The sequence below is a fragment of the Engraulis encrasicolus genome, chromosome 8 (assembly GCF_034702125.1).
Source record: "Engraulis encrasicolus isolate BLACKSEA-1 chromosome 8, IST_EnEncr_1.0, whole genome shotgun sequence".
Classification (NCBI taxonomy): domain Eukaryota; kingdom Metazoa; phylum Chordata; class Actinopteri; order Clupeiformes; family Engraulidae; genus Engraulis; species Engraulis encrasicolus.
The window spans coordinates 6,491,328-6,505,026 of record NC_085864.1 but is presented as its reverse complement, the minus strand read 5'-3'; the positions used below and the strand labels follow the sequence as shown (position 1 = coordinate 6,505,026).

The following is a 13,699-nucleotide window of genomic DNA, read 5'->3' as shown; positions in this document are numbered from 1 at the left end:
TCAGAACCTTGCTTTCACTATTGAAGTACATACAGTAGAACATGGTCCATCCTTGTTTTGGTGTAAGGATAAAACACGGTTGTAGTGGTTACAGTACAGCACAGTACAGTAGAACATAATCATTTCTCATTGTAGTAGAAGGAGAGAACATGGTTCCCAGTAGAACATAGTTCTTTCTCATGATGATGGAAGGAGAGAGTGTGATTCCCCTTTGACGGAGAGAGCAAATAAACACTTGATGTGCCAGTGGAAGTGCTTCAGTGTTTCAAGTAAGCGTCTCAGTGTATCCCCAAAAAAACAAACATGCCAACTGAAGGTACGTACAGTAAGGACCAGCCATGGGAGTCAATGAACAGATTCCATTTTGTTTTTCTTTCTTTTCTCACTATTCCCTCACTCTCTTTCTCTTGGCGGGTATTCCAGAAAGCCAGTTTGGTTACCTTTCCTACATACAGTTTGTTCACTCAGAGTAAGTGGTAAAGGCCTTCTAATCTATTATTCTTATGATTTATTTTTGGGACTTGTACAAATGTATTATTCAGACAGGACAGTGAGAGAGACAGGAAACGAATGGGGAAAGAGAGATGGGGAAGCGACCTGGACACGACCTTGGGCCGGAATCAAACCCGGCTCCCCGGCATATTGGTACAGTATGTCACAATAGCATGCAGAGCCACGTCACCCATCATCTATCCAAGATATTTCCAAGCTGCAAAATCTCCTGGAGGGGTCTAATATGCCCAGGCCCTATGCAAACATGCTACGTCCATCCCACCTCTCCCTGTCTAGACCAAGCTGAGATAATAAGTTTGGAGAGGCCAATAAGGCAACCTCTCAAAAACCTCTTGAATTAGGAGTTTTCTACTGAAGCAAAACCATTTTATTCTCCTTTGATTAGAAGCAATGCCATATACTCTGAGTAACATGCTCTCTTAGTTCGACTAAACCATCAGCTCGCAGAACTTCCCCACTCAAGTCCAAATAGGTAAATAAGAGGCACTTGCACAAATGAGAAAAAAACATACAGACATAGCAGAGGTACAAATCGAAATAAAAAAAACCCAATAAATTGAAGAGAACATCATCGGTGATGTCAATAACAAAAAATGTGTTTCTTAGAGTTAGAAGTCTATGCCACACCACACTGTCTGTTACGCTGTCCCATTCCTCAGTCCACTTCCTCAGGTCTCCCGTTATGTTATCGCTATCCTCAACGCCAACGTTAGACCTCCGAGCTGTCATTGTCACTGGTGACCGGCGTTCTGAGCACCATGGGTTCCGTGCTGCTAGAGCCGCGCGGGTGGTGGTGTCGCCCTGACCCGTTGCCCGCAGCGCCTGCCATCTTGTTCTCCTGCTTGTTGCGCGCCGCCATGACGACCACCACCACCACCAGTAGAACGCTCAAGAGCGCCCCCACGAGGATGCCCACGATCATCACAACACGCTCGTCGTCCTCCTCCGCCTCCCTCTGGTTCACCTCCTGCGGGAGCACCCCGTCCTCCTCTCCTCCTCCTCCAGCCTGCCTGGGTTGGCCCAGCGGCCCCCGGGTCTGCTTGTTCCTGGAGCGGTCCAGCGCGATGTGGAGGATGTTGGTGCCGCGGTTCTGATCGGCGCCGATGTCCTCGGCCACGCTGGGCACGGGCACGTGTGCGCCGTTGGCCGACCTGCGTGACCTTTGACCCAGGGTTGGGGCCTGGAGGTCAGCGGTTAAGGCGTGGGAGTGACCTTGGGAGTTAGAGTAACCTTGGGAGTGAGAGGTCAGGCTGGAGGTCAGGCTGTGGTGGTACTCTAGGCTCCGTTTGCCGATGCCACGGTTGGCGTTGTCCCGGGAGCGCACAGTGTAGATGGTGTGGATGTACCACTCCCTGCCAGTGGAAACCTTAGGATGGGAGGAGGAGGGGAGAGGAGAAGAGAGAGGAGAGGAGAGGAGAGGAGAGGAGGGGAGATAAGTGGAGAGGGGAGGATGGAGAGGAGAGGAGAGGAGAGGAGAGGAGAGGAGAGGAGAGGAGAGGAGAGGAGAGAAGGGGGGGAGAGGAGAGGAGAGGAGAGGAGAGGAGAGGAGAGGAGAGGAGAGGAGAGGAGAGGAGAGGAGAGAAGGGGAGATAAGGGGAGATAAGTGGAGAGGGGAGGATGGAGAGGAGAGCAGAAGGGAGGATAGGAGAAGAGAGGGGAGGAGAGGGGATGGGAGGAGAAGGGAGGAGGGGAGAAGAGATGAGATTAGAAGAAATGCCATTTACTCTGAGTAACATGCTCTCTTAGTTAGTCAGTAAACCATCAGCTCTCAGAACTTCCCCACTCAAGGCCAAATAAGGTTGGTGGGGGAAGTAATTAACCAGTGCTCTCCACCATCGTCCGCCATGCCTTAGGCGCACTGAGCATGGTACTGTTCCGCCCTTTGTTTTAATATTGTGTTGATCATTAATATACTATAAAGAAAAGACAGCTATAAGAACCATGTAGATATTTTACCAATGCATTTGCTCGTATGTGAGTCCATAAAGTTTGAAAGACAGTACTGTGCGGGGACCACTAGATGGAGCTGCTGCATCTCCAAACAAATGAACTGTAACGCACTCAAGGACCTCAGGAAAAATATATTGTTGCTTGGATCACATCACCACTCTGTCTTTTCCGTGTTTAACGTGTTTTTTGTGTTTTACTGAATTTAATGTATATTCTATTTTGGTGCTCAAGTCAGGCAACATTGGTGTGGTGCAATTTCTTAAAATTTCAGCATCCGACCATCTCAGCATATTTTTGTGATTTTCTCTTTTACTTTTGTTGAGTTGATCATCAATGGGCAGTCATGGGTAAGCGGTTAGGGCGTGAGACTTCCAGCCCAAAGGTTGCCAGACTGCCAGGTTGGTGGGGGGAGTAATTAACCAGTGCTCTCCCCCATCCTCCTCCATGACTGAGGTACCCTTAGCATGGTACGTCCCGCCGCACTGCTCCCTTGGGGCGCCATTGGGGGCTGCCCCCTTGCACGGGTGAGGCATTAAATGCAATTTCGTTGTGTGCAGTGAACATTTGTGTGCTGTGGAGTGCTGTGTCACAATGACAATGGGAGTTGGAGATTCTCAGGTGGGCTTAAAAAATATATATATATACTGTATGAATAAAAGACAGCTTTGAGAGCCATGTAGGTATTTTTGACAATTGCCTGCTCGATGTGAATCCACTATGAAGAAAAAGTAAAGACAGTACTGCGCGAAGACCTCTAGGTGGAGCTGCTGCATTCCCAAACACGGTGAACTGCAAATGGACTCAAAGGACCTCAGAAAACCCACCTTTTTGTCCGTGGTGTCAAATTTCTAGAGGTGAACAAACATTGTTCCACAGAGCCACTAATTAAAGTGTGGACTGGAAAGCGCTTGTTAGTTCTACAAAGTCACTTTTGAAAAGGTTTTCTTTCCTAATGGCTCCTCTACATCCAAATGCTTCTGCTAATGAAGAACCTGCTGTAATCACTGAAAAGCGCCGTGGGTAAGATCAAGATGGCATATTGGAACTCCCCAAAGCACAGAGAGAGAGAGAGAGAGAGAGAGAGAGAGAGAGAGAGAGAGAGAGAGAGGTAAGTACTCGATAGACCTCGAGTTGAAAAACAAACCGAAAACAAAACAGAGAGTGAGAGAGAAATAGAGAATAGCACTCACTACCGGCACACTTGCACACATGCAGAAACACGCACGCACACACACACACACACACACACACACACACACACACACACACACACACACACACACACACACACACACACACACACACACACACACACACACACACACACACACACACAGAGAGATAAGAAGAAATTAAACACTGCTACAGAGCCGGCTAGGTGAGGTGTGTACCTAGGGTGACCAGCTGTCCGGACTTCGGCCGGACAACCCCGCCCCTTAACTTTCTAACCTAGCGTCCTCGCGCGCACCCATTGCTTCGACTTGCCGAATCCCCGCCTCCGTGGAGAAAATTGTGAAGTTGGCATTCTAAACTGTAGGCAGAAATCAGGGAACAGCGCTGCCATCTTACCTCAGACAACTCAGCTGCCAACAACAGTTTTACTTGTAAAACAATATTTTTTGGGGGAAGGATTTTCGCATTGCATTACCTCACTCCGATAAAGGAGTCATCACCACTAACTTAATATTGTATCAGACGGCAGGTTACGATAGACAAATCCTTCCGTTGTTGTCTGTGTAGGCTATTTCATTTTTTATTTTTTTTAATGTATTTTGGGTAGTCGTGCATTCGTAGGCCTAATAGCCAACCATTAATTTGATTTACTTTATTCAAAGTTGGTCAGAAGTATTATCAGCGGTGTTTTAAGGGAGGCAAACCGCTTTTGTCAACCTTTTTTTCATGCAGACGCTGGATAACCAACAACACGAGCTCAAAATACAGACAGCGCCCGTGCAGAAAGACGTTTCTTTGCCCTGTTTGTAAAGTTGTGAGAACCCTCGTATCGTTGTAAAGGCATTTAGCGGACAAACTTAATTGCACTAGGCCAATGCGTTGCCAACAGTGCAGGAAAAAATAGGAAACAGACAGTAGGCAATAATATAGTTGCCTTATTTAACTTTCATACAGTCAGTTAATGAACTTCATATATGGCTATTGCACGGAGATTTCCCCGACACAAGGCGACAGCAATACAGTTAATTCGCTGGGCGAGAGGTTATATCTGGAGTAACATGGCGGCCGCAGATATCGGAAACGCGACCGACTATCAAGGTCTAGTTTGCGTCGATGACGTTGCCTCGCAGCTCGAGGCCATAATCAAAAGGCTAGGAGGAAAGGAAAGACAAAGAGAGGGACACACGGATGTCGTGAACAGGTCGTAAAAACGGACCGATGGCCACCCTATGTGTACCTGGAAGAGGGGTGCGGAGTCCAGCCTGAAGCCGTCTGAGCCAGGCTGTCTGACCAGGGGTAGGGCCCGCGGGTCGTCCACAGCCAACAGGGCATTGAAGCCCACGCTGCCAAACGCCCTGGCCTGCGTCTCAGGCTGAGCCTTGTCCTGCACCACAGAGCACAGAAACAGACACACACACATGGACATACACATTATAAACACATAGGCAGAGATACACACATCACATATCACATGCACATACACATGTAAAGATACAGTACACACAACACACACACATGGACACACACACACACACACACATTATAAAAACATACTCAAAGATACACACAGTCACGCACACACACACACACACACACACGCACACACACACACACACACACACACACACACACACACACACACACACACACACACGCACGCACGCACGCACGCACGCAGACACAGACACAGACACAGACACAGACACAGACACAGACACAGACACAGACACAGACACAGACACACGCACACACACACACACACACACACACACTGCATTATTTCTGCTCGGTTAGGCTGTAATCGTATTGGCAGCAGGGTGATCTTATTGGGGGCAGCTTCTTTTCACCGGCTGCTTTAACCTCCACTGAGCAGAACTCATAAGTCAGCCCAGGCCCTAAACGCCGTCAGCCAAGATGAGATCGGACTTTATTTGGATATGATTCAATTTGACTTGATTTAATTTGATACACACAGCAATTCAATTTCACTCAGTTGGAGGCAACTTTAAATTGTCTCTGGTTTTCTCCTTTCTCTCTCTCCCCTCGCTACTCGGTCTCACTTCTCTGTATCTCTTACTCATCTCTGTCTCTCTCTCTCTCTCTCTCTCTCTCTCTCTCTCTCTCTCTCTCTCTCTCTCTCTCTCTCTCTCTCTCTCTCTCTCTCTCCTGTCTTTCTCTCTGCTGTCTGTCTTTATATTGCTTTCTCTTTCTGCTATCTATATCTTTCTTTTTCTCTTTCTGTGCTATCTCCCTCTCTCTCTCTCTCTCTCTCTCTCTCTCTCTCTCTCTCTCTCTCTCTCTCTCTCTCTCTCTCTCTGTGTCTCTCTCTCTCTTTCCCTCTGTCTCTCTCTCTCTTTCTCTCTTTCTCTCTGTCTCTCTCTCTCTCTCTCTCTCTCCTGTCTTTCTCTCTGCTGTCTGTCTTTATATTGCTTTCTCTTTCTGCTATCTATATCTTTCTTTTTCTCTTTCTGTGCTATCTCTCTCTCTCTCTCTCTCTCTCTCTCTCTCTCTCTCTCTCTCTCTCTCTCTCTCTCTCTCTCTCTCTCTCTCCTGTCTTTCTCTCTGCTGTCTGTCTTTATATTGCTTTCTCTTTCTGCTATCTATATCTTTCTTTTTCTCTTTCTGTACTATCTCCCTCTCTCTCTCTCTGTCTGTCTGTCTCTCTCTCTCTCTCTCTCTCTCTCTCTATCTCTCTCTCTCCTCTCTCTCTTCTCCTCTCTCTCTCTCTCTCTCTCTCTCTCTCTCTCTCTCTCTCTCTCTCTCTCTCTGTCTCTCTCTCTCTCTCTCTCTCGGTGTGTGACTTACCAGGATCTTGAATCGATAAAGAAGGGAGGAGGCATCAGCTAGGCAGCCGAACTCAAAGTTGTCTGGGTTGTACTTGGGCACGTATCCATCTGCCCCCGTGCACAGGAACACCTCAAAAGACAAAGCGAACGTTAGCCTTAGTTGAGAAGAAAATTGTGTTCATCCCTGGTCAATGTGAAGGACAAAAAGCCTAATTTGGGCAATTTCTTTTATTCCATGGCAGATCTATGTTTCCACCACTGAGGTCTTATTCAGATATCACATATTGTTGGTTTAAAATATAAGAAAGAAAGAAAGAAATTAGGAAAGAAAGAAAGAAACCTTCTCTATGTTGCAGATGAATGAGTCTCCTAGGTTCTGCACAGGGTCCACCATCACTCGCCCATAGATCACGTCACCTACAACAGACAACAAACACATTTAAAAACAGACTCACTGTTAGAATAATACAGTACTTTTTATTTGCATCTAAAATGAATGAACGTTATAGCAACACTTTTGTTTTCAAACTGAAAATGTTTCTAAAATCCATGGAGCCAGCACAGAGCTAGTAGTTTTTTTTTCCATCAAAACTGACAAAACGTTACAGCAACACTACAGTAGACTAGATTCTTTTTTACCTGAATTTAATACTTATAAAATCGTTAACACCTTATTACAGCAGCCCACAATGTCTGAAATCACTTTAAGTTCATCCAAGTGCTACACTCGAAATTGTAATTTTATGAATGTGAGTTGATGATTTGTAGTTCTAACGCAGATGGAAGCATAGGAAAGACCATTTTACTTCCAACTGAAATAGCTATCAGAGAGAAGTGATGTTTTAGTGCTGCTTGAAGAGCACCTTCCAGTTGAATTCATATAATTAAAAATAAAAGGATCATAAATAAACTACTGTTGGATTTTAAATACGGTATCATATTTTAAATACGGTATTTAAATACGATTTTTAATACGGTATCTATGGCAATATCTTGTTAGGGAATCCACATATTCTTTGAGATGTAATAAATGTGCTGGCACGTTGCAGTTATGAGGGTAGTTAATTAATGAGATCTATTTTGAGTATAACATCTCCCTCCTTTACATTTTAATGTTCTCACCAACCACCATGCATTTAATTTGTCATTAAACATAAAGTACAGAAAACTACAGTAAGTAGGAAAAACAGCAAAAATAGTGATGCGTCTTTGGAAATGGTTTCAATGTACACAACACTGTTGAAATTTCATTAGGAGGATTCCAGAAATAGTGTACTTTTTCACTGTTCTAGATAGATAGATAATTATAATTATTATAAGATGATTATCTAAGAAAGCTGTCTTGGTGGTGTTTACCTTCAGCGAAGGCGGTGTCGCTCTCCTGTCCGAAGCCCATGGAGCCGTCAGACAGCCAGAGAGCACGCTTAGACAGCAGCAGCATCTGGGTGTTCAGGCTGAACTCAGCAGCCACCGGGTCACTCACCTAGACACACACACACGAACGCACGCACGCACGCACGCACGCACGCACACATACACACACACACACTGTGAAATACTACAGACCAGGCAGATACGTACTAAAAAAAAAAAAAATCTCAGCAACCTTCCACAACTATATAAATTAATAAATAATAATAAATAAATGAACAAAAACTCCCACAAACAAACAACCAAGTAGCTACGGAACGAGGGGGTGAAGGAACAGGTGTTGGTACCTGCTGGAAGCGTATGTCGATGTGGAAGGTGACTGGCTCTCTGGGGTTGCAGACGGGGGGGATGGTGTAGTGGAGGTTCGGAGGGGAGGTACAGGGCAGCAGCTTCACCGTGTACGTGCCAGAGTAGTCACGGATCTACAGTGGAAACACACACAGACACACGCACACACACATGTACACGCACACACACACACACATGCGCATGAACACAGACAGACACACGCACATACACAGACAGACAGACACAGAGGGTCAGCACGGGTCATAATAATGTTTCTGCCTCTGTCTGCCTTTTCTCAGCTGTACGTGGATATGTCCTTGTCTTTTTCTGCCTCTTTACTTCTCTCCATCCTCATCCACTGTGTTTCTGGGCCTAAATGCAGTGTTAATTCCACACTTAGAATGTTGAACTAACACTGCATTTTTGACTGTGTAATTTTTTGTTAGTGCAATAGTACCGTATTGGCCCGAATATAAGACGTGGTTTTTGTTCTAAAAATAGTACTCTAAAAAGGGGTGTCGTCTTATTTCCGCGCGCTAGACTAACCTAAAACTTTTTTTTTATTTTTTTATTTTTTTTTTACTTTACCTGAATGCGGCCATTATGCTTCACAACAATGACACAAAACTCAATAGCCGTATGGATAGGGCGAGAGATTGTTTTGTCCATATCAAATGTGCATATGCTAACTGCGTTTCGTGATGAGTGTTGCACCGCCCGTCTATCAACTGTCAATGTCAACGCGATGCGGGCCGACAATGCGAGGGGGAAAACACAACAGTCAATCGCTGTTTTTATTTGTGTTCGGTTTTACAGTCTCATCAGGAAAGCTTTGGTTGTTCTCTCTGGTCACCAGTACAACTTGAAACTAAAGAAATGAAGGGTGATTTGATGAACAACCTGTAGGCTAAGTTTTGGATGCTGTCATCAGCCAATGAATGGTCATTCATGTGCGCGAGAGAGCGGCGCCAGGTGGTGCCTATTTGACGATATCCCTCACAACAATACAGCGACAGAGAGTAATGGTTAGGGCAAGAGATTGTCTTGTTCATATAAAATCACTAAGAGTTTTACCCTTGGCACGAAATTAATGCCAATCGGACTTCTAATGTCAACGGTGCTGATAGGCAGCGCATGGGTTTCAAATGCAATGCGTCAATCTGCTTTTGGTCACGTTCGGTTTCAACGTCCAACGGAAAACTTTGGATGCATAAAATGAACGGCGATTTGGCGAGACGGCTGCTGGTTAGATATTGCTGTCAACAAAGCATTTTGCCAAAATCTGTGCATTGCACAATAGATAGTCTATCTCTACTGGACTGGTTGCCTGGCTGGTGCAGACTGATGCTCTGCGAGTGTAGTATGGAATGTTGTGTCGCACTTAGAACAGTCACACCCAGGCGGCTGTACAGTAGGTGCCTACTGGCGCTTGTCAGGTAACCACTGAAGTGAGCAAAGAAAGGAAAAGGGTATGAGTAGCTATCTGTAGTTTTTTATCATGAAAATTACATTGTGAAATTTGTTCTATGTAAAAAGCCTACGCTTTTCCAACAAATTAAAAATTGCATTTTGAAAGAAGTTTCCAATGTGAAACTAAATTTAGTCTTCAAAAAACTTTTTTCCCCAAAACATGAACCTGAAAAGGGGGGTCGTCTTATATTCAGGATCGTCTTATATTCGGGCTAATACGGTACACACCTAAACTATTTAGACATGGAAATTAAAAAGAAAGGCCTACAGCCCATCAGCTATAGTATTATCATATTAATTATGGTGGTTTGAAAAAATACAACCCCAATCAAAACTCTATTATCTCTATGTGCGACAAAGTAATTACAGCAGAAGAAAAAAAGGACAATTAAAAATGTGTACACTTCGACTTCAATTTGCAGACATCAAAACCACAGGCATTGTTTGCAAGATATATAGTCTTCAGCCTCCAACCTACCACACTACATTACTATTGTTACTACCACCACCACTACTACCATTACTACTACTACTACTACTACTACTGTCGCCACCATTACCACTACAACTACTAAGATTTTGTTTCCTTACTGAGAAGTCGGATGTGAAGGTCCACTGCTGCATGGGCTGGTTGTAGGTGGGCTCGCTGCGCACCAGTGTGAGGTTAAAGGTCACGCCAGGGTGATCGGGACACATGACCATGGAGGACAGCGAGGAGGCTGGAGGGGGTCAAGGATCAAGGGTCAGGTGTCAGGGGGTCACAGAGAGAGGGAAGGAGAGAGACTGGGTCAACATAACATGTCAAGACCAACCATCAATTGAGGATTAATTTCATGCGTGCATGTGTTTTAAACTCACCAGGGTGTGACACGACGAACAGCCCCCTGAATCGTGCCTCTGTGCGGAAGTTGACCACCAGTCGACCGTGTTCATTAATCCGCATGCTGGTGGGGAACAGAGCACCTGAAACACACCAAAAGTAAACAACATTTTGAACTTACTGTAAGAAAGCAGCAGGTGGACTACTGACAATGGCCACGTCATACGCAGAGTGACATAGTAATATCAGAGAGACTGGATAATACACTTTGAATCTCTAGAAATATCAAACATTTCAAGTTAAGCTATGTTCACACATGTTGCTGCTAGTTACTAGCTTCTCACTCGCTCGCCTACTCGCCACTCTCTCATGGAACATTCACTAAATGTTCCCGCGGCTGTAACTGCCAATGCACAGGTGAGAAGTACCGAACTCTGTATTCAAATTGGTTACTCGCTAAGCTGGAAGTTAAAATATTTTCAACTCGGGATCCGCCCAAATCACATTGCTGGTACACTACTCGCCCACTCGCCTCCTTGTCTCGCTGGAACACATTCGCTGAGCGAGTAACTAGCAGCGATGTATGTGAATGAGGCTTAAGGCTACTCACCTTGTAACTCTCTCAGGTGGCCGAGTTGTGACATACTTATATGAAACATATCAAGTAAGGCTACTCACCCTGTAGCTCTGCCTCAGGCGGGCTGCCGATGCCGTCCTGCCAGAGGATGGCCGTGTCGTAGGTGAAGGTGAGCCGCAGCTCGGACTGCAGGTCGAAGTGCTGCCATCCGCCCGCCCCCACAGGTGAGTGGAACACGTAGGACACGTGCAGCGGCACACGCAGCGTCACGTAGGACTGGACCAGGTTCAGGACCTGGGGAGCAGACGAGAAACACAGGACAGAGGTGAGAAGAGGATTAGACTGAGTTCACCTGGTTGACAATACTTTACTTTATGGGTTTTATTCCTAAAACACCAGAAAGAAAATGTCTGTTAAATGAAACTATTTTTGGGGAATGGTACTCTCAGCCTATAAAAACCTAAATACCTCAGCCTCTGAAGAACATAAGTAATGGAAATCTAGACAGAAAGGAAACTAATTCTAAAGCATTGTGTACTGGGGAACGACAGGGGAAAGTGTGTCATGCTGAATGAATGACACAGTTTATTTTGAAAGAAAGATGAAGACATTGCTTTCCACTGAGAAAATGTTAAAGTGCACCCTAGATGTATTTCCCACAAAATTTACTACAGTATCCAAAGACATGAGAAAGAAACTAGGGAGTTTGTTATGGGCTTTTAAGTGGTGCAATACAGCATTTTCAGAGAGTGCTATCCCACACAAACACTTTAATTTAATCCTCAAGTAAACAGTAGAAGGGTGAAGGACAGGCAAGGGGGAGAGGAAACTCTAACTCTCTCTCTCTCTCTCTCTCTCTCTCTCTCTCTCTCTCTCTCTCTCTCTCTCTCTCTCCTATCGCTGTTTCTCTCTCTCTCTGTTGCTCTCTCACTTTATCTTTCTTTCTCGCTCTTTCTCACTCTCTCTCCCTCTGTCTCCCTCTGTCTGTCTCTCCCCCTCCTCTCTCTCTCTCTCTCTCTCTCTCCCTCCTCTCTCTCTCTCTCCCTCTTCTCTCTCTCTCTATCTTCCTCCCTCTCTCCCTCCCTCCATCTAATCCCATGAGTTCACCCAGCACCTACCCCATTTACCTTTCCATGACATTCCCGAATGATCTGTGCTTCTCCGAGCACCGCACTGGTATAAACAGCCCGACACATAGATCACGGGCGATAACCAGTCAAGAAAAAAACACACACGGCGACATCCCCAGCAATTATAGATGGCGGCTGCACATTACGCTGTCATCCACTGGGATGACTGATATTCACCCTCTTCCTCACTCTTCCTGCTGTAGGGGCTGTGTTTTGATCTAGCAGGCCTCTCTTATCTTATCACTGTATCTGATGGGCCGTGTGTGTGTGTGTGTGTGTGTGTGTGTGTGTGTGTGTGTGTGTGTGTGTGTGTGTGTGTGTGTGTGTGTGTGTGTGTGTGCATGGGCGCAGATAGCGGGGGGGACGGGGGGGACATGACGTACCCAGATTTTCATTCACGTGAACCCGTCCCCCTCACTTTTATGGAGAAAATATCTGATTTCTACCTTTGCATTTTGCAATGTGCGAAATAGCGCCTCCCTGGACCATTCACTTTCATATGTGGCAAAAAAACGGCATTACACTCTATAAACGGCTCTGTCAGCTCACTGTGTCAGCTGACTCAACAGTGACACCAGGTAGCGACATAGAATCTCTATGCTTGCGATGGTGTGGTGAGGTATTGCAGAATTAAGCAAATGCATTGAAGTTATCTATTTTTTTCATTGGCTAACAGCCACTGAAGTCCCAGATTTGAAGCGCCATAAGCTTTTTGCTTCTCACGGTGATTGGCTTTTGACAGGGCTATTTTCAGGAAGTGGAGAAGAGCAGGCGTCATATTTACATTATATTTGTGGCTCAGACCAGTTGCTTTTGTTATTAAAGTTAATGTCGAAGACAGTCTTGCTAACTGTGATGTGGATTACAAAAACTGTGGAACGTGAACGATGGTGGTGGAACGCATGGATTAAAAGTTGGGATTTAGCTGCTTTCAAGACAACGTTTTAAGGTAAGGTCACTATGGGTTCATATCCGTGACGCTGTTTGTAGTTGCTGAAGTTAACATATGTTAATTGTTCAGAAGGGTTTTTTGTCTCTGTCGTGGACCTGTTTTTGTGAAAAGACAGTTTAGGGCCATGCCATGCCAGCTGTCAATCAAAGCCAACGCAAGTAGCTGTCGTGTCGGTCTCATGTTTTGTAGCCTAGGCCTATGCTGTGAACATCGGACTTAATGTCTTTTTAACGGATTGTTGGAATGATGATTGCGGTGGTGTCATTCTGTTGGATGCATTTACTGTGGATTGTTGTTAAACGGCGGTATTAGGCTACAACGCAAACGTGTGGATTGCATTAAGTGGTGGAGTGAACTGAAGGATACAATCTGACACGCAGCGTGGTAGAAAAATGACGAGTAGATAGTGCAGAGAGGTTGTCTGAAGAGCTCAAGAATCACCATTTAAGTCGCTTTTATCAAAAATGTCTAATCTGGAGGAGACCATATAGCCTAGTTTGACTTGGTTACCCAGTTTCTTTAGCCTACCAATCACACGCCCCAAAACCGCGCCTGGACTCAAGTTATGTTTGCATGCAAAACCACTGCGAGACTGGTCGTCTTAAACTT

At 45.3% G+C, this 13,699-nt stretch overlaps 1 protein-coding gene across 1 annotated transcript in view; it reads right to left on the bottom strand.

Annotated features, from left to right (window-relative positions):
• Positions 1-762: 762 nt before the first annotated feature.
• LOC134454101 (FRAS1-related extracellular matrix protein 2-like) overlaps positions 763-13,699 on the bottom strand; it is a 39,173-nt gene continuing 26,236 nt past the window's right edge. The window contains exons 9-17 of the mRNA XM_063204887.1: positions 11,110-11,302; positions 10,470-10,574; positions 10,203-10,330; positions 8,141-8,275; positions 7,779-7,905; positions 6,763-6,839; positions 6,442-6,552; positions 4,874-5,020; positions 763-1,879 (exon numbers count right to left, since the gene is read on the bottom strand). Of these exons, the coding sequence (XP_063060957.1) occupies positions 1,223-1,879; positions 4,874-5,020; positions 6,442-6,552; positions 6,763-6,839; positions 7,779-7,905; positions 8,141-8,275; positions 10,203-10,330; positions 10,470-10,574; positions 11,110-11,302 (1,680 nt within the window). The 3' untranslated portion in view covers positions 763-1,222. The remainder of the gene's footprint in view (positions 1,880-4,873; positions 5,021-6,441; positions 6,553-6,762; positions 6,840-7,778; positions 7,906-8,140; positions 8,276-10,202; positions 10,331-10,469; positions 10,575-11,109; positions 11,303-13,699) is intronic.